The sequence below is a fragment of the Chrysemys picta genome, chromosome 8 (assembly GCF_011386835.1).
Source record: "Chrysemys picta bellii isolate R12L10 chromosome 8, ASM1138683v2, whole genome shotgun sequence".
Lineage (NCBI taxonomy): Eukaryota > Metazoa > Chordata > Testudines > Emydidae > Chrysemys > Chrysemys picta.
Genome location: NC_088798.1, coordinates 3,746,697 through 3,766,224, shown reverse-complemented (window position 1 = coordinate 3,766,224; position 19,528 = coordinate 3,746,697). Strand labels below are relative to the sequence as shown.

The 19,528-nt window shown below is 44.5% G+C and overlaps 1 protein-coding gene across 2 annotated transcripts in view; it reads right to left on the bottom strand.

Annotated features, from left to right (window-relative positions):
• Window positions 1-3,835: 3,835 nt before the first annotated feature.
• The window catches only part of AKR1A1 (aldo-keto reductase family 1 member A1), a 37,284-nt gene continuing 21,591 nt past the window's right edge, over window positions 3,836-19,528 (bottom strand). For both annotated transcript variants that reach the window (XM_024103918.3, XM_065553726.1), the window contains exons 3-9: window positions 18,384-18,503; window positions 15,337-15,488; window positions 11,765-11,960; window positions 9,785-9,984; window positions 8,835-8,907; window positions 7,147-7,233; window positions 3,836-4,141 (exon numbers count right to left, since the gene is read on the bottom strand). In XM_024103918.3, coding sequence (XP_023959686.2) covers window positions 4,076-4,141; window positions 7,147-7,233; window positions 8,835-8,907; window positions 9,785-9,984; window positions 11,765-11,960; window positions 15,337-15,488; window positions 18,384-18,503 — 894 coding nt within the window. In that variant the 3' untranslated portion in view covers window positions 3,836-4,075. The remainder of the gene's footprint in view (window positions 4,142-7,146; window positions 7,234-8,834; window positions 8,908-9,784; window positions 9,985-11,764; window positions 11,961-15,336; window positions 15,489-18,383; window positions 18,504-19,528) is intronic.

Here is a 19,528-nt window from a genome sequence, read left to right as displayed (position 1 = left end):
CCATCTTCCCTGCGGCCTCCAGCCTCGGACTCCTTGCAGTGCACCCTGCAGGCCCAGTCCCTACTGGGAGCCTGCGCCCCAGGCCCTTTTCCTGCCCTAGCCAGGGCCCTGCTGCAGCCCCCCCCAGCCCGGCTCCTGGGGTCTGCACAGTGCACTTTCCTTCAACACAAGCCCTGGGGTGGGACTCGCGCCCACTCAGCCCAGCCCCGTGCACTGGCCGAGGCCCTCCCGCTGCAGGTGCAAGCTCCCCCGAAGGTGATCTGCTGCTGCCACTGTGTGCACCCCATGGCACTTCCCGGGAACGTCTGCCTCTAATGGGCCCCACCAGCTGAGGGAGCAAAAGGCAAGGCCCTTCCAATGCTCCTTTAACATGGAAGGGAGGTGTGCGCAGTTAAAACATGCTAAAATAGATGAGTGGGTGCTACCCAGCCTAAGGGGGTGTTAACTCCACCCAGGGACAGCACCAGGACTGTTGGGGCTGCCCTTTAGACAAAGTGTACACCACCACCTTTCCCAAGCTGAACATCCCTCCTGCTACCCCAGACCACTAATATTTTGCTCAACAGGCAACAGCAGTCATAAAAAGTAAACAATGTTCTAAAACGCATAAAGAATAAAGGTGAACATTAGAATAATCCCATCATATAAATCAGAGGTGGGCAAACTACGGCCTGCAGGCCACATCTGGCCCATGGGACTGTCCCGCCCAGCCCTTGAGCTCCCGGCCAGGGAGGCTAACCCCTCGCCGCTCCCCTGCAGCCTAAGCTCACCATGCTGTCAGCACTCTGGTCTGCCGCTCCTGCCGGGCAGCGTGGCGGTGGGGGGGGTTGGCTAAGCATGGGAGTCCCAGGGGGCCTGGCAGGGGGGTGGGGGTGTGGATAGGGCAGTCAGGGGACAGGGAGCACAGGGGGAGGGGGCAGATAAGCTGTTTGATAGATATCTATGAAGCAAGGGTGTGTCCCCAATCAATACAAGCCTTCCTGCTTCGGGGTATAAACTGGGGGTTAGGAAATTTGGCTACAGGCTGCTTATTCCTTAGTTATCTAATACGGTGTTCCTTGCATTTTCCACTAAAGTACCTGGTACTGGTGGGGGTAATAATAGCTTTTTAAAAATGCTTTAATTAGGTTTCTGGTATTTGCAGTTTTCTACATCTAGGTCAAGCCATAAACACTGAACAAATTCTTTATGAGCATACAATTACCAAAAAAGGGGAAAGAATACATGTAGATTAAATAATTTTCCTTGGAAAGATGTTAGTGTTTAAAGAATAGTATACATAGTACTTTCAACTAGAATATCTGCAAAGAGAAAAATCGATAAAAGAAACTAGTACTTTACCAATCAACAATGAGAACACATTCTAATAGTTATCCATGTTTGATTAACCTAGAACAGTAATTAAAACAGAGGCTCTTGAAGTCAAGACGACACAGAACAGGAATAGTATGGCTTCATCTTCAACTTGTACAATTGTTTGCTAAAGAAAATGTCTGGTTTCTTAGCAATTACATTAATGCAGGAAAGCACTATAATTCACGTACTGTGGAATATGTTACCAAGGAATAGTGAAAACTCTCCATCCTTTACAGTTCAAATGAAGATTGGATGTCTTTCTAAGAGATACGTTCCAGTTCAACCACAAACTGTTAGGCTCAATGCAGGAATCATTGGATGAAACTTTAATGGCCTCTCTTATGCAGAAGGTCAGACTACATGATCATAATGGTCCCTTCTGGCCCAAAAATCTATGAATTTGTGTGACGCCAAAATTTGTTAAACCCAGCGTTATCTTTTTACCATTTTTATACACAGAATCACACTTTCACTTCTCATTTTCTTTGTCTAGTACTATGGAAAAAGAAATTAGTTACTTTTTACCTACTAGCAGTTAAATTATTTTTTTCCTTACAGCTAATGACAGTGTCCAAGTGGCAAGCTCAAAAATTTAAGGCAGCCCTTTGTTTTAAGTTTGAAAATCTAGGCCAACATGTCCCTTTATAATGCCCTGTCTCCAGCATTGTAAATTAACTCCATTTTGCTGGTGGCGAAACTAATTAGGGAAGTTAAATGACTGCACCGTGGCTATAGAATGAATCAGTGTCAAATGGTATTAGAGAGTAAAGGATTACTGCATGCAAGTCCCATGCTTACTTCGTAAGACCATGCTGCTCCATACAAATAATAAGGAACAAAAACTAAATAATGTATTGTTAGTCCTGTCTATAGCGACTGAGCCCTTTTAAGGAAGTAGTTCTCAGTTCTAGGACTGAACAAGGGATAGCTTGGCCTGGTTAGTAGGATAGCAGCTGGAATGAGGAGACAAATCAGGCTTGGGAGCTAGGAAGGGAGAAATACGATAATCAGCCCAAAATGAAACATCTGAAAAAGGAAGTAGACTTCCAGGGACAGTCTCAAAAGGAAGAGAGAGCCCTGTTCAGTTTCAGGGCAAAGCTGCAAGGGTGAAAGTTCTGCAGGCCCTTCCGGGGACTAACTAGGGAGGCTTGAGCAGAAGCATTCAGTAGTGCTAGCACAGGGATTAAAGGAGGCCTGTGAATTCTTGCAGGGGTCCCTGGACTGAATGACAGAAGGGAGAATAACAAACCTGATAGGAAGGGGAATTATTTGTTAGATACACTGTGAAGCCTGCATCTCATCTCTCAGGAGTGGAGCAGAACTGAATAACTATCGATATTGTGAACCCTGGACTGAAGAGGAATTATGTGCTATATACCATGTAAAGCACAAAGGAGGCAGCAGAGCCTCCTTGGTTTATTGCGAATAAAAAGGGGACCTGAAGAAAAAGCATTAAACAGGACTTAAGGCTCAGTATCAGCACTGGTGGACCAGAGGGGAAGAAATCAAACTAGATAAAGTGGTGACCATACTATGTTTTGGCAGGAGTGGGTGCTCAGGGGCGGGGGGGGATTTGTTTCAGGTCCCATCATGCTAAGCATTGTACAAGCATGTAAGATAGATAGTTCCTACCCTGAAGAGCTAACAGGCAAGGCAGGGAAAGGGGGGTGGGGGGGAGGAACAAAAAACAAGGTATAGAGAGGAAGTGACTTACCCAAGGTCAGGCTAGAGGACAATAGCAGAGCCAGGAATAGAACTTAACTCTTCTGACTCCCAGTCCAGCAGCTTCTAGATTAGACCATGCTGGCTACTCAGTAAAGAAGTTGGAAGGGATCTTGTAACAGGCCCTAGGTGCACCTGTGGTATCATTAGGAACTAATCCAGTATCCTCCCAAAATCTGAATTGGATAGCTGCTGCTGTGTCTGGATTAGGTGAAAAGATAGGCAAAGCTTCCAGAAAAGTTCCTTCAGAAGCTGCCAAGGTGGGAATCTTTCAGGACAGGACAACCAGAACTTTTGTTAGATTTTAAACTGAGCATCAATTAGGAATGGGGATGAACTAGAGCCATGCTGTGCATTTATTTTTCCATAACAGGCAAATAAAGCCAGGGAAGGAAGAGTAAGCTTACAGACCCCTGTATAGCTCCAAAGAAATAAGAGAATTATATGAACTAAACCCCCTGTTATTTCAGTTTTAATCCACACACTTGTGAAAGACTTCAGAATTATTTTATGCACATATCCCAATTTCAAAACTAGTGTATTATCCTAGTTTTATATTTTCAGAGTCCGTACATCTTTCATGATATAGATTCCCTCGCCTGCCCCCATGGACATCATACATTTCCTCACAGCAGCGAGCATGCAGTGTATTATAAGCAGCCTCATGAGCGCTGATGTAGGTATTACATCATCTGGAGGAAGAGGATGCATTATACATAATATACTATGCTACAAGAAAACCCACAGAAGCCTAATATTTAGAACATCAGATTTTATTTGGAAAGATTTTTGATAAACAATGGCAACAACTACGTTAGGAACAGGTTTCAGAGTAGCAGCCGTGTTAGTCTGTATCCACAAAAAAGAACAGGAGTACTTGTGGCCCCTTAGAGACTAACACATTTATTTGAGTCTCTAAGGGGCCACAAGTACTCCTGTTCTTTTTACTTTGGGAACGAGTGCACGGAGTCCTATTCTAACACCCAGTTTACTGTAGTTAATAGGGGACATTGAAAGGATAAAAGGGGTGTCCAGCATCTCTTGCTACTAGTTTTCCATTCACCTGTGAAATAAAAAGACAATCTGAGTCAGAAAGATGAAAATCCAGTTCTTGCTTGAAATTAAAAACTGAACCATGCAGAATCTAGTTTCCTTTACATCCCAGTCCTTAGCAAGGATATCTTTAACAATCACTGCTCCCCCTTCTCCCCAAGGCATAGTATTACTAGAAAATCTTTTTCCAAGAGAATTCTCTGTAGCCTGCAACAAATATAACTTTCAGTGGCTAGGGCTTGAGGAATTGGATTAAGAACAATTAGGACTCCTTATTTGCAACATTTATCTAATAATTGCTACAATGTGTGTACTTTGCAAAGCACTTAAAAGATGAATCATTGGTCTAACTCTCAACACTCCTGTGAGATACCATAGAGAAAAGTGTGGTTATGCCAGTTTGACAGATGAATACATTGAGGCAGAGAAGTTAAGTAACTTGCTCAAAGTCACACGATGAGGCAGTGGCAGGGTTGGTTAATGATAATGATAGTCCTGACTCCCAGCCACTAAACATATAGTTGGAAATCCTGGTTCCACTGAAGTCTTGGCAAAACTCCCAATTGGCTTCATTGGGAGCAGGATTTCACCCATGTCCTCTAATTGAATATAGACTTTTGAGGGGGTGGCACTTAAGCATGGCACCAAAAAGCTTCCATATGGAGGAGATGCACTTTTCAAGGTGCCAAGCTCCTGCCAGTCAGCTAACGCTTCCTCTGTGAAGCTGACTACCAGTCATACGCTGCTGATGTTAGAGAGAGATAGATTAGGATCGCTACATGAAAAAACATCTCAGGGATTTTTAAACATATCTACTAGTAAATTTTCCACCTACTCTTTTGAAACCAACAGCTTGGATCCCCAATGATTTACAGTGTGTGGTACATTTTGTTCTTCACCCAGGCCACTAGGGGGCACCGGAAACAGTGATTAAAAAGCAGAGGACTAATCATGCATGGAAACGTGTTAAGAATTTTACACGTGATTAATCTTCAGATAGAAAAGTGTATTATAAATACATAAAAGTTTGACCAACTGCTGAGTCAGATCCTCCAAACTCTCCATGGACAAAGCAATCTTGGGATCTTTGTGCTTTCTTTTTTTACACTATCTCAAAAGTGATCCTCCTTAGACATGAAAGTCAACAACTCTTCCACACCTTCCAGAAATTCATTCTCCACTCATCTCTTTCCTTTCCTCCATGCTCCCCCATTTCTCAAAGCTGCTCTGTGTAAGACAGCACTTCTTGCAGGTAAGTATGCTTGTTAGCAGTGCACATCTCGCCTTATGAGCCGGGTTCCGTTCCATTCTATTTCTTTGTACTGTACAACTATCTGGCTGAACAAAAAACAACTGGTGGAAATATTCGCTACCCAGTTTCTGGATCTCAAGGGGTTTTTGCAGGGGAGCATCTGCCTTGTATTGGTATTTAGAGGGGGGTTAAAGAGTGGTAGTTACCAAATGCCCTTTCCACAGAAACCTTGAAATAAAAATCAAATATGCACCAAACCAACAATAGCTACTTATTCAATAAAATAGATCACCATGCACACTAGAGAGCTGTCAATCATGCCTTCCTGCTTTGTGGTCATCTACAGCTCTGCCTAAATGTGTACTTTTGTCATTGATTTTTTTAGGGAAGTATTGACTTGACACTGGTATCCAGTTATGACTACACACACCCTCCTTCCCCCCGCAACAGGTGCCGATACAACCTTTTTTGGGGGGGGGGGGTGAGGGGGGAGAATTGGGGGGGGGGTTGAATCAGACCACTTATTTAGCCACCTACATATGGATTTAAGAGTCAAACTTTAGATTTTTTTTGTAATCTTGTCCTTAATCCATATATCCTATTAGTCGCTGTGGTTTCATGCTAAATGTGGTAAAGCAAGAAAAATGCATGTCCTATCGAGTGTGATTTTTAAGTGCTCAGATGCCATGCTAAAAAACCTAGATAGTATAGATTAGATACATGAGATTTTAAAAGGTAGTTTAATTTTTAAATAAATGGTATTTGGAGATCATGAAACACTTCTTAAAACCATAAAAAAAGGTGGACGGAGGGTCCCACTCCGACGTGGCAATAGATTCCTATTTAAAATACTTCCCATCTCATTTTTTCCTGTTTCATTTTGCATCTTTGAAGCCCAGCTGCACAGCATTTAGCCTCTTCCTAGCTGGATGAGCTAGCACTTTGAACTACCCTCTTTTGTCTCATGATCTGCTTAGTGAATCACCATGATGCTGATAGTTTCTTCCATACAACAAAGGCACCTGAATTATTCCAGCTACCAGGTACATATTCTTAGCATATTTTGTGATTGATTAGTCAACAGCTCTGTTAGCAGCATGAATATCAACACTAGAAAGGACCTCTGTCAGCAACAGGTGTGCCTGCAAACCCTGCATATGCACCCACAAACAGCAATCTGTCCAGGCAAGCTGGTAGGTAAGTCCTTGTATTTTGAGAGGAGAAGAGAGGCTCAGGAGGAATGAGAGAAGGTCAGAAGACAGGAGGCAATCCAGTCAAAGGGGCAGTAAAAGGGTTAGAGATGGAGAGCAAAGGAGAATCACTGGTGTCAGCAACAGGGGACAAGGAGGGAACGGTGAGAAGAAGGGAGGGCCGGGAAGCAGGGAGCATTTCTTCAATCATCCCTCTCTGGGCATTAGTTGTAGAGAGCAGCATCCTCTTCCTTTTGGCCCTTCCGCACTTTTCAAGCCAGCGGGCTGTGCCTGGGCTTCGAGCAGACTGAGACAAGCTAAAGGTGCTTTAATAGATCAACACTGCCACTACGCTAGCTGTCCAGTACCCTCACGTGCCTCATCTACAATTCCCTCACCACGCTTTTATCTCCAGCTTCATTACCCTAATAAGATGCAATGTTTTGTCCACAGATAGCTCTGGCAGGGGATGATGAAAGGAAGAGCACAGAGACAAAACACACACACACACACACACACACACACACACACACACACACACTTTGTCCCCCGGACCCAGCCAGAGAAACTTACAGTAACCATTGGCACAATGTATCGCCAGTTTTTATTCAGGCTTCCAATGTGATCCATCTCTTCTCCTGTGAGATTAAAGTCAAACACCTAAAACAAAACAAATTACAGGTTTATTCTTGAACTGTGGTTGCCAGTCTCCATAGCCCCCGAACCTTGCCACCCTGTCTTGTTCCCTTTGTAAAAATTACAGCCCAACTCCCTCTGATCTGAGCTCCTTCAGAGACCCGACAAACGAGGGGGGTGGCTTGAAGATAAGGGAGGCTTGCACCTGCATGCCTCAGTATACCAACACACAGAATGAAATAGTAACATCTAGAAGCATCGACCTGGGGCCCTGCAACAGTACCAATATACACACACAAAGGAACAATAGACCAGAATAATTTAAAATGTAACTGCAGAATGCTTTTGTCTGGACTTTAAAGGAAAAACTCAGTGTAATATTAGAAATTCTAATAACTGTATTTAAATTTAAAAAGGGTAAATGATTAAACAGGGTGTTTGAAACAGTATTACAAAAGAATTAACTATCACACTGGAAGTTGTAGTCTTGACAGCCTCCTGATGCAGAGATTTCATTTTCCACTGGGAAGCACTGAAAATTAGAGATTAAGGGAAAATCTCTCTAAACAGGCCAAATCCTGAAGTTTCTACTTAGTTTGTACTCAAGCAAAACTCAGACTAAGAACCGAGTCAGGATTGGTCCTGTCTTTTTTACATTTGTTCATTAACAGGGGTGGAAGCAATTTGACAAAAAATGAGATACAGGGCTGGCTAAATCTGGAGGTCTTTACTCAGGGCCTGATACTACAGCTCTTGCTCACACTGAATAGCCCTCTGTCACAGGCGCTGTCCTATAGAAATCAGTGGGACTGTTTCTGTGAATAAGCGCTAATCAATGGGCCAAATTCTGTTCTTGGTTACTCTGTGTCTACATCAGCGTCATGACGTTAAACTCAATGGTATTACTCAAGATTTATACCACTGTAACGGATGGCAGAATTTGGCTTAATACAAGTAAGAGTTGCAGAATTACGCCCAAGCTTTTAATCTTATCCAGCCAAACTCCCAAGAAATTTTGCCTGAGTAAGGGCTGAGTAAAGATTTCAAGATCTGACCCAGACAGACTTACCTCAAAGTAACTTTAAAACTCTGGTTTCCAGTGACTTCTAAAGTGAAATGAATTGGCTCAACTGTAGCTCAGGCAGGAGTTTCTTTAAAATTCTACCGTCACTAATCCTATTCCTGCTAAAGAGTATAATTAGAACAGCAGCTGACTGCAGACACCCCAGTCACTGAATGGGAATAATAAAAAAGAGTGGCAGTTCTTTCCAAAAACTGTTTTGCCAATACCATTTTAAGACAAATTACTGTTTACTTATCTAAGATAAGGGCAAACTCCAGTGCTAAGTTAAGAAAGACAAGGGATTTTCATTTAAAAACAAGGAGTGGGTGATCGAACCCTTCTGTCACTCGAAACTTAAATGAGTTTCTTTTCCAAAAATTCTTTCCATCCGTCTGCGTGTACACACCTGTATGTAACTGGAGAGTTGGTAATGAGTCTTGGGATGAGCACCTTGTTTTTTGTGTTGTGCAGTGACTAACATATTTTTTCCCCCTAAGGAAAGACATTTCTTAAGTATTTGCCTTGCTATTAAAAGTGCTCCTTTTTGGGAAAGAGCTCTTACCTGGAGATTTTGCAGAATGCGGGCCGGAGTGACGCTCTTGGGAATGGTAACCACTTTACGCTGCACTTGCCACCTATTACACAGGGAAGGAAGAAAAACCTCAACTTCTACACATGCAACCCAAAGGGGGGGAAAAAACAAAACAAAAAAACAAAACAGAAACATCTGTTCCAAGCAAACAGTTCCCTCTTTCACTTGGTGGTGTATGCATTTTACATATATTTACTCCCTGCACCTTGAACCCCTTTCTGGGCACTTGATGGACGTGAGGTGAGCTGGACATGGGTTTACCTTAGAACCGGCCAACACCAATCTTGAGCAGGACAGAATGGTCACTAGACTACTTCATTGAGGGCTGCAGCTGATCAGTTTTGAAAAAACTGAAACAAGCTCAAGATGTCTCAAGCTGGACTGCAAAACCGTTTAGAAAATTTTGGCCCCACTAACTTGCATAAGGTAAACCAGGAAGAGACTCCTGTTCTCTCTAGTCCCTTGAGCAGAATATCATTGTTCCTCTCATCCACCTTCTACTAGCTGACTAACCAACTCCAACTCCACATTTGTGCTGTTGTGACTGAAGATGGGTATGACAAAGAAGCTCAGGGGCTGGGCAGGAGCGTCCCACAGGCCATAGTTTGCCCACTTCTGTCCTAGATGTTGCTGAGGCCTCTTGCCTCCCATTGACAACTACCATGACTCTTACAAACTTCTCAGCACTGTATAGAATCAAAACCCTAGGCTGGCTTGTGCTGCAGCAGAAATAGAGGAGAAAATAATGGTTTTCCAAATGGAAGAGAGATGAACTAGTAGGAAATGTTTTAGGGCTCTTCATGGCTATAATATTCTATTGACAATAAAAATACTGTCTCCGTCAGAACCCCTTTAACTATGTGCCACTTGCATCAATAGGGCCAGTGCTGAACACCACCCTTTCTCAGACTGTTCAGTACCTGAGGAGGATTTGAGCAGGTGATTTGCCATATTTTTCTGCCAGTTTTTTGATCCCAGATTCTTCTAGAAGTACTGGTTCATCGGGGTGCTTCCACATTCGATCAGGAGAGCCCAGGGGACTGTATGCCGTCACTACCAGCCCTCGCTTATTACAATGAGCTATTAGCTCATTCTGAGCAAGGTAGGGATGACACTCCATCTGTTAAAGCAACACACAGTGAGAAAACCTCAATAAAAAGAGCCAACAACAAAACAGGAGTCTATGTGCACAACAACAGAACAAAAAGAGGACTGAAGTCTGTTTCGGTTGTTGGGATTCCCATGATATAATAGTTTACTACTAGCAGGAATGAGAAGTCACCTTGTCAAAGGAATTAGGCTGCATAGCTAACTAAGGGGAGGTAGCTGCGGGCAGGGATTTCTACAAGTTACCCTCACCTACCTTGTATGAAGACACTAGAATTCTCTGTGCAAGATGTGAACTTGAATTCAGACAGACTCAGCGTCCCCACAACCTGTATCCTGGTACAACATGTAACAGAGGATTTGACCAATTGGAAATACTTTTTTTAGCTGAATGGCAAACTTCTTGCCTTAGCCTGAGAAACTACTCGATCCACTAAGAACTCCCATCATGCCCTAAAATGCATTTATTGAGCAAGCCTGTTTACACAGCACTCAGAATAACGGAATGCAGCTGGTCAGCTTAATCCATGTTGGGTCAGTGTTGTGAACAGATTTTTAGAATAATTTTCCCTTTTTTTTTAGATCAGCTGCCTTCAGTAGCATTGATTCTGAGGCAATGTTGACTTGCCCACACACCCTACCAGGAGTAGGTAAGATTGCCATTCCATGGCTTCATTCCCATCTCTTAGATAGCACCTGCAGGATTGTATCTACCCCTTGAATTGTGAAGGTGATGGCTATTTGTTACAGAGTGATCACAATCAGAAAATTGCTGATTCCCCAGCTGCTGTTAAATGAACATAACCGCAATGGCCACGATGGCTGGTTTAAAATCTAGGTCTCTCTAGGACGCTGTGACTTCCCCCCCTCTCCCCAGATGAGGCTCTTGCTGCTACAATCCGTGCCTTTGTCACTGCAAGATTAAGCTACTGCAATGCACTCTCACCATAACCCCACTCAGAGTAATGCTGGCGTGGAATGCAACAGCCTGCATGCTTAGTGGAGTTTCTCATCATGAATACTTGACACCAGTGTTCACGCTCTGCCCTGGCTGCTTATTGGCTTCCAGGCTGAGTTTAAAGGTGTTCGTTCTGGCCTAAAAAGACCTAAATGTTCTGGAACTTTCCTACCTGAGGAAGGGCCTTTCTCCATGGTCCTTACCACTTCAGCTGTGATTAATGGAAGCGCTTCAGCTGAAGCAGTACAAATTAGACCAAGAAATCCTTGAAGGCAAACTTTTCTTCTATTAACTTTATTTGGCAAGGCTGGCATAAAGGGTTGCAGGACAGGCATAAACCCATCCCCCAGGGAATTGCCCCAGCACAAGGGATTCCTGTGTCTGGCACTGATCTGTGCCATCTCTGCAGGAGTGTTGGTTACAGGGGTCATTCTGAGGAAGGTAAGGGGCAGACAGGGGGCATGGTCACGGCATTCTTGCACTCCAAGTATTCCGCACTCCTGCAAAGCTTCATGGGGACTACACAAGTGAGGGCAGCCCTCAGAGCTGCACTAGTCTGCACGCAGGGTGAAACCCATTCACGCAAACACATAAATAGGGTGGGAGCCCAGGCCTGTCCCTGCGCTGGTGCCTGCTCCAGTGCAGGGCTAATTCTGCTCCTATGGTCATACATCATCATGCACATTATTTGTGCTCAACAAATAGTGGTCATATGAGCTCACTCCTCATATGGATAGGATCTGCATAAAGAAGAGTAGACACTAATGTCCCTTTCCTGCACAGACTTTGCCCTTTCACACAGAGGTCTGTTCCCACTTGCCTGCCCGTGTCTCACCTGTAGTACAGCGGGTTTGACAGCAGCCATGCTGAGGATGTCATCAATCTGACGGCTGTTGAAGTTGGACAGTCCAATGGCCTTCACCAGACCTTTCTCCACCAGCTTCTCCATAGCCTTCCAAGTTTCCTTGTAGTCAATGTAGTCAAAACGCATCATGCCATCAGGGTTCTTTGGGAAAAGAGTATCTCCTCGTCTACAACATTGCAAAAACACAGTACAAACATAGTGCATGGAGATTTTTATTACAGTAAATGTCCAGTAAAAGAAATATTCTTTAAAATACTTGTAAAAGTCCAATACATGCTTTACAAGGCACTGTGTGAGATAAGCCTACATCTCCTTTAGATTCCAATATGCTTATTTACCATATGGAAAACTGGTTGGTATATGGTGTCTTTCTTAGTCAAGGTAACTTACTATAGAGTACTCAAAGCTATCTACCTAGAATGCAGTGACTATATGAGAACATGGCCGTCATTATACACTCAAGCAACAGTTCATCCACAGACTCTGACCTTAGAAAATATTGGATTGAAAAAAGAGAACGTTTGCCAGGACAAAGATAATCCCTTCATAGTTTTTGAAGATTCCTACAGGAATTTTAAACTTCCATCTGGAGCCAGCCTGTAAGTACTCTCACACTCTCTAAGGTGCCACAAGTACTCCTGTTCTTCTTCCTGCTACCGAAGGGACTTTGGTTTCACATTCATCCAGAAGAGGGCGCTTGGAATAGTCCAATATTCCCTTTCCCTGGCACTGTACTGCAATGTCAGCAGTGGATAGGAGCTCAGCTCCCAGTGGGAATACGTCTTAAAAAAAAAATAAATCACACCTTCCTGCTCCTGGGTTAGGAGAGTTTCCAATTAGCCATAGCAACACATATAACACACACCGAATCTGGCTGGCCTGGTGGCACAACAGTGCATTGTGGGAGGTATAAAACTGGATTCTGCGGAACGCAAGATGGGACGGGGCCTGACCAAGCTATTTAAGGAGCATCTCTGACTAGCTGCACTGCTGCCGCAGTCTTTGGAGACACACATTTCCTATACTCCCCCAGTTGAAAGGAAAATGTTGGGATTGCGAAAATGGCAGGAGTTGGGAGTAAGGGATCAGGGGCATCAGACTGAGTGGGAGGGTTCTTGCTCAGTGAGTGGGTAGACTGAGCACCAAATATAATTTAGAATACAGTCTTATGAGATGCTGTAGGGGGAAAACAGAATCACATGTCAACAGAAATGCTCCGGAAACATGGTTTCACTTCTAGCTTTTTGTGTATTGGGGTGAGAGGATTCGTCCTCAAGACCCATGGACACTGTGGTTCTAACTGAAAGTATCAGTTCCCATTTAAGTACAACCCTTCAGCTCAACTTCCCCATACATTTGTTTTACATCTGATCATTCAGAGACTAGAACCTTTAATGCATTGCCTCACTAAGTTACCTAAAGGGATATACTTAGTGCTGAACAGTCTTTTCTTGTATCACTCACAATGTGCTACTCGTTGTCCAGTTCGGGTCACATGACACTTCTAAAAAATGGAAATGCCTCTTTGGGCGCTCCCAGGAGCCAAGAATTTGAGTTCCTCTGAATCTGATAGAGAGCTGGCCTGTTGAGAGGATCTCCTGTGTAATTGATCTGACAGAGGCTCACACTTAAGTAATAGCAGGTCACATTTAGTCCATCCTTCTACAGCTATAGGATTGGCCCCTACAGTGTATACTTAAGGGTTTTACCCAGTCCAATATTAAATGACTCAAACCCAAGCTTAAGCCTGATGGGACTTCACCATTCCCCTGGGAGACTATTCCACACTAACAGATCTTACCTTTGGGAAGATTTTTCCTTCATGACACGTCAGATTCTCAGCTGGTGTAAACTGACATAGCTCCATTTAAGTCAATGTAACTATACCAGCAGGGATGTGTTTCATTAATCCTGTTACACCTAGTTAAGACACTTCTAGCTAACTCAGGGCTGGTCCACACTAACCCCCCAGTTCGAACTAAGATATGCAACTTCAGCTATGTGAATAACGTAGCTGAAGTCGAAGTATCTTAGTTCGAACTACAAGGTACTGACCGCGGGTCCACACGCGGCAGGCAGGCTCCCCGTCGACTCCGCGTACTCCTCTCACGGAGCAGGAGTACCGATGTCGACGGCAAGCACTTCCGGGATCGATTTATCGTGCCTAGTCAAGATGCGATAAATCGATCCCAGAAGATCGATTGCTTACTGCCGAACTCGGAGGGAAGTATAGACGTACCCTCACTCAGATCCCAAGGCCACCTAGTGCTGTGATTTGGGAGGTGTGACAGATATATGGACACATAGAATATTCAAAGGCTACTAGACCAACTTTATAAATATTATATGTAATCTGTATGGGCCAAGAATTTGTTTAGCTCCATAGGGGAGTTACAGGAATTTCTTGCAATAACTACAATCACTGGGAGATAATTAATACAAATTCCTAGACACTGTCTAGGAATTTGTATTAATTATCTCCTGGGGGAGAAGTCCCCTGCCCTCACCACCCCCTGCAAATTTCATATACTAGTTTGAGCAGGTTAAGGACAGCTAACAAAGAATTGTGACTGTATAAAGTCACCAGCCTGACACTGGGGGCGGGGGGAATGGTGGGGTGGAGGGTGTCACTCTCACTCAATCCAAGAACTGACATGACACTGTGACCAAAAGGGACAGGCCCTGTGGGTAGACTTTGAAGTACTTTGTTCCTATCATGATCTCCATGTGGAAGATCTGTCTGGTAAACCAAAACCTGCATTTACTGTTTTTAACATGTTTTCTCTGTAATGCTTTTGTTCTGAATAAACACTACTTTGCTTTCTGAAGGCTGGCTGATCACTGGTTAACCCTGGCACTGCCCCTGAAAGAACAGGACTGCTGGTGCTGAACTGCAGTCAGATCTGCTAAGGTGATCACAGGGAATTGCAAATCCCCTGTCTAGGAGTCGTCCCGAAAAAGGTGAGGCCTGAGACCTAAGTGGGGGTGCCCTTCTAGAGGCAATGCAGGGGTCAGAGGTGCAGTTATCTAGGGAACTGTGACAGTACGTATCTAGTAATCATGAGGATTCCACTGCCTCTCTGAAAACTGCTTCTGCTCCCTAATTGCTCTCATTATTAATAAAAATGTAGTGCAGTTTAAAAACCAGATAAGACTTAACTTCAAGTTTAAATCCATTATTTATAGCTTTATAATTGCAAACTAATGAGAACAATTATCAGGAGGAGATATCCATCTTCCTTGTAGACGGTTTCCAGATTTTACTAATGCTAAAACTCATTTCAAATGCAAAGAACTGGGATGAACTGGAAACATTCTTTGTCTATTTGTCCTTATGCAAAATGCATATACACATTTGGAGGGACAGCAGTCGGGGCCCAGACTAGACATTTCAAGCTCACCGTACTAACAACGTCAGGAAATACCTTGCAGGCAATATCTGTGGCAAGAAATTTACAGCTGCACAGTAACTAGCCTCCATTTATAAACAGATGGTCTGCACTACGTTTATACTTCCTGCTCTCCTCCCATGCCGAACTCACTCGAAGGCATGTGGCCAGTGCATGAGATACAGATCCAGGTAATCCAGTTTCAGATCTTTCAGAGATTTCTTTAAGGCTGGCTCCACATCTTCTGGGTGGTGCTTGGTATTCCATAGTTTCGATGTCACAAATAGCTCCTCCCTCTTAACAGGCTTTTAGAGACAGAGGGGAAAAAAAAACATATTGGCACAGGTTCACATCAAAGGCGTATCTGAATACAGTCAAAGGCACTAGTCAGAAGAGGAATGGCCAGTGACTCCTTAGCCAACTCCTAAGGCAAACAAGCACCAGAGTGTAATTAAAATAAAGAAAGGAGTAATTTAGAACCTATGAATGAGATTTTTTAGAAATGCATGGGATGCAGAATGGAAAGAGAAATAGGTTTTTATATTGAAAAGTAAAGTTCTAAAATATCTCACAGCCTCCCTTCCTATCTCCAGATACTTTTTGAAACTTAATGGAAGTTTTGCAAAACCACAAAAATGTCTCTAAGTTCTCCCATCACTAATCTAAATATTGTCCTCTAAACTAATTTCAACAAGAATTATTCCCACAAGCAAATTGATCTGATTACCCGTTACTGAACTACACATGGCCAAAGCGGATAGACTATTCCATTTACGCAAATGTAAATTGTTATTTATTTATATTTCTGTTTTATGCCCATGAGAAAGACCCAACTAGCTTCTGTAACTTGCTGAACTCATGACATATTATTTTCCAAGAGTGCTACTCATGGAAACAACAACAAAAATAAAAATAACCCCATAAATCTTCCTACTTGGACTTTTGGCAAGTGCAAGAAATGTGTTTCAAGTACTTTGCCCAGTTGCTTAAAGCCCAGCATATGAGGTTAAGCAGCCTGATGTTTATAAATAAATAGAAAATGTGTATGTTACATACTGTATACAAAGGGTGAAATCCTGGCCTCATTGAAGTCAGTGGAAGTTTTGCCATTGACTTCAACGGAACCAGGATTTCAGCAGACTCTCTGAATAGGAAACGGATACATAGGAGCAATACCTATAATTTTCTTAGTTTGTTTTTTCCATATCGATTTCACTGTTATTTTTGTGCTTGACCTATGGTGTTCAGAGAAAATCTAAAACAAATAATATTTATAAACCACTCTGGCATTTTAAAAAGTATCACTGGATTCCATCTGGCTAGTAGAAGGTCCTATCCTTCCCTGTATTGGTTATTCCTGCCTATCTTGCACCAGGAGGGATGGTGCAAGCTGGGGGAGAAAAGTTGGAGAGGACAGCTGAAGTGGACTGAAAACACTTATATCAATGCTTCAGAGAGGTTGCCCAAAAAAAGCATGGAGGAGCTCCTTCCTCCATACAGGCTGAGCACACATTTTTAATAGGCCCTCCCCAGCTCCTCTTGGCTCCAGTAGTGAGGTACTGAGTTTAAGACTCAGGCAGAGGTGAAAGTAAGCTGGTCCGGTATGGTGCCGGACCAGACCATCTTCCCCAGGCTGGCGATTTAAAGGGCCCAGGGCTCCCTGCAGCAGCTGGAGCCCTTTAAATCGCCTTGGGAGCCCTGATGCTGGAGCCCCGGGTAGCGGGGCCAGGGCTCCATCAATGATTTAAAGGTTCTGGGGCTCCTGCCGCTGCTGGGAGCCCAGGCCCTTGCCGCCGCTCCCCGGGGCTCCGGCAGCACTTTAAAGGGCCCGGGGCTCCCCGCAGCGGCCGGAGCCCCTGGCCCTTTAAATCCCCACAGGAGCCCTGCCGCCGCAACCCTGGGACTCCGGCAGCCGGGCTCGGGCGGGGAGTTAAAGGGCCAGGGGCTCCCCACCACCGGAGCCCCAGGCCCTTTAAATCACCACCCGAGCCAGGCTGCCGGAGCACCGGGGTAGCGGCGACAGGGCTCAGTCAGCAATTTAAAGGGCCCAGAGCTCCGCTGCGGTAGTGGTGGTCAGAGCCCTTTAAATCGCCCCTGAGCCCAGGGACGGCTGAGGGCGGGGGGGGGGAGCAGGGGAGGGAGTGGGCAGGAGAGAGGGAGAAGGGGGCGGCCAGGGCTACAGCAGGGGCGCTGCCACGCGGCCCCTCCCGCTGCGCCGTCTCCTGCCGCGAGGGCTCCGCTCCAGTCGGCGGGGAGGGAAGGAAGAGGACTGCCCTGGTTCTCCGCGACGCCGCCCCCTACAGGGCGGCCGGAGCGGAACAACAACAAACAAACAAACAAACAAAACAAACAAACAAAAAAGCGGCTGTGCCGCCCTAGGATTGGGCAGAATGCCGCCTCCAACAATCTGCCACCCCCAAGCTGATGGAAGCTCAGCTGGTGCCTGGAGCCGGCCCTGGCTCCGGGGGGTGATTTAAAGGCACCATCTATTCCGGTTGAGGCCACGCCCCTGCTCAGGACTCCGGCGTACCAGTAAGTCCTTTAACTTATTTTCACCCCTGGACTCAGGGCTTGTCTACACTTGAAATGGGAGGGGTTCTCCCATTGGCGTAGGTAATATACCTCCCTGAGAGACAGTAGCTAGATCGACTCGATCTAGCACGGTCTACAGCAGGGGTTTAGGTGGTCAGCTTACACTATGTTGCTCAGTGGTGTGGATTTTTCACACCACTGACTGATGTAGCTGGATTGACCTATCTGTTTAGTGTAGACCAGGCCTCACACATAGATCCCCCCATGTTGTGTTGCGTCTAGGCTGACGAGCTCAAGTGACTTTTTAAAAAGTATGACCAAGATTTTCAAAAGTAACTAGTGATTTGGGGCATGTTTATTTTTGGGTGCCCAAATTGGGACACCTTAAAGGGGGGCCCTGAAAAGCAACTGCAGAGCAAAAAAGGCTCCTTCTTACTCTCCAGGTTCCCGGTTTGCATTCTGAGCAATCATCTGTTGTAGTGAGAAAAGATTTTACTAAAGTCTGGCCTGAAAAACCAGCATAGATCTGGGAGAGAAAATTCTATCTAACCTAGAAATAACTAGGATACATTAATATGCAGAACTTTGCAATGCCATTTTTACAGAGTCCCTTTTCAGGGTAGAGCTGCAATTTACAATCCAGTTTACATTCACTGATCCTTTTTCACCTTATCTGGCCCGACACTCTCCTGGAAGGCTTCACCTATCTCTGCTTCATTGCTGTAAACTGTAGCACAGTCAACGTGACGATAACCTGCACCGAGAGCATACTTCACTGCCTCCTTCACCTGTAATCACAAACAAATACAGATTAAATCAGCATAACCAATGGGAAGGTCTGGTTTATTTTGAAGAAAAAGCTATTGTAGATCCATAATGAGCATTTTTTTTTTTTTGTTAAGAACTAGATGTGCCTCGATGCAAGAGCAGGACAAGTTGAGAAGTACTCAAGGAGCCTTCTGCAGCCCTTGTGTTCATCTGAGTACAAGGACTATGCAAGGCAAGCGCTGTTAGAAAAGCACTGATCCTCCATGCAGGCATGTAGAGCTCGCTGGCCAAAGATGGCTATTACCCTTAAGGAATGGCACAGCTGCCATATTCTCCCTATGTGCCAAGAAGCTCCTACTGGTATAGTCTCAGCCACCTTACAGCCAGTGCCTGTAAGCACTATCCATGGAGAACGAGTTAAGTTTTAAATTCCAAAATTATTAGCTTACAGGGCTTCCAAGATTATTAGAGTACAGGGCTTTGTTAAATTCCTCACACTGCATTTCTGAAATGTAAGGTTACTTTATTGGGATGTAATCTGCTCCAATGCACGTACCAGGATCTCCTATGGTTTTGTTCACTTCCTATGCTCTCCTCTACTCCAGAACAATGAAAGCCACTCCACTAACAAAGTCTCCGCACTGAAGCGCTCACACCCCTGCAGGGCATGCCTTAGGAGTGTAGTAAGCCTAGAGACAAGCTAGTAGAGTGCACTCTCCAGACTTCTCAGGCTGCTTTTGGGTAAGAAAAAATAAAAATTCAAACCCCATTATTCTATAAGCAGCAAGAGACTGCTACAAATAATGATGGCCCGTCCGTGGGCAGAGAAGGTAAGGCCTATACAGAGTCATCTTTTATCTTAGCTGCCCAGGGGGGACCATTTGGCCAGTAGTTATATAGTCTCTTTTAGGATGATCCAGACCTAAACACTGGGTCTATTTTATCAGTGTGGGAAGAGTTAGCATCCTGAGCTAGCACAGGCTTTTGTGGCTGTGATATGCTTCCACGCGTGGAAACAGAGGAAGTTAATCTCTTCCCACATTGT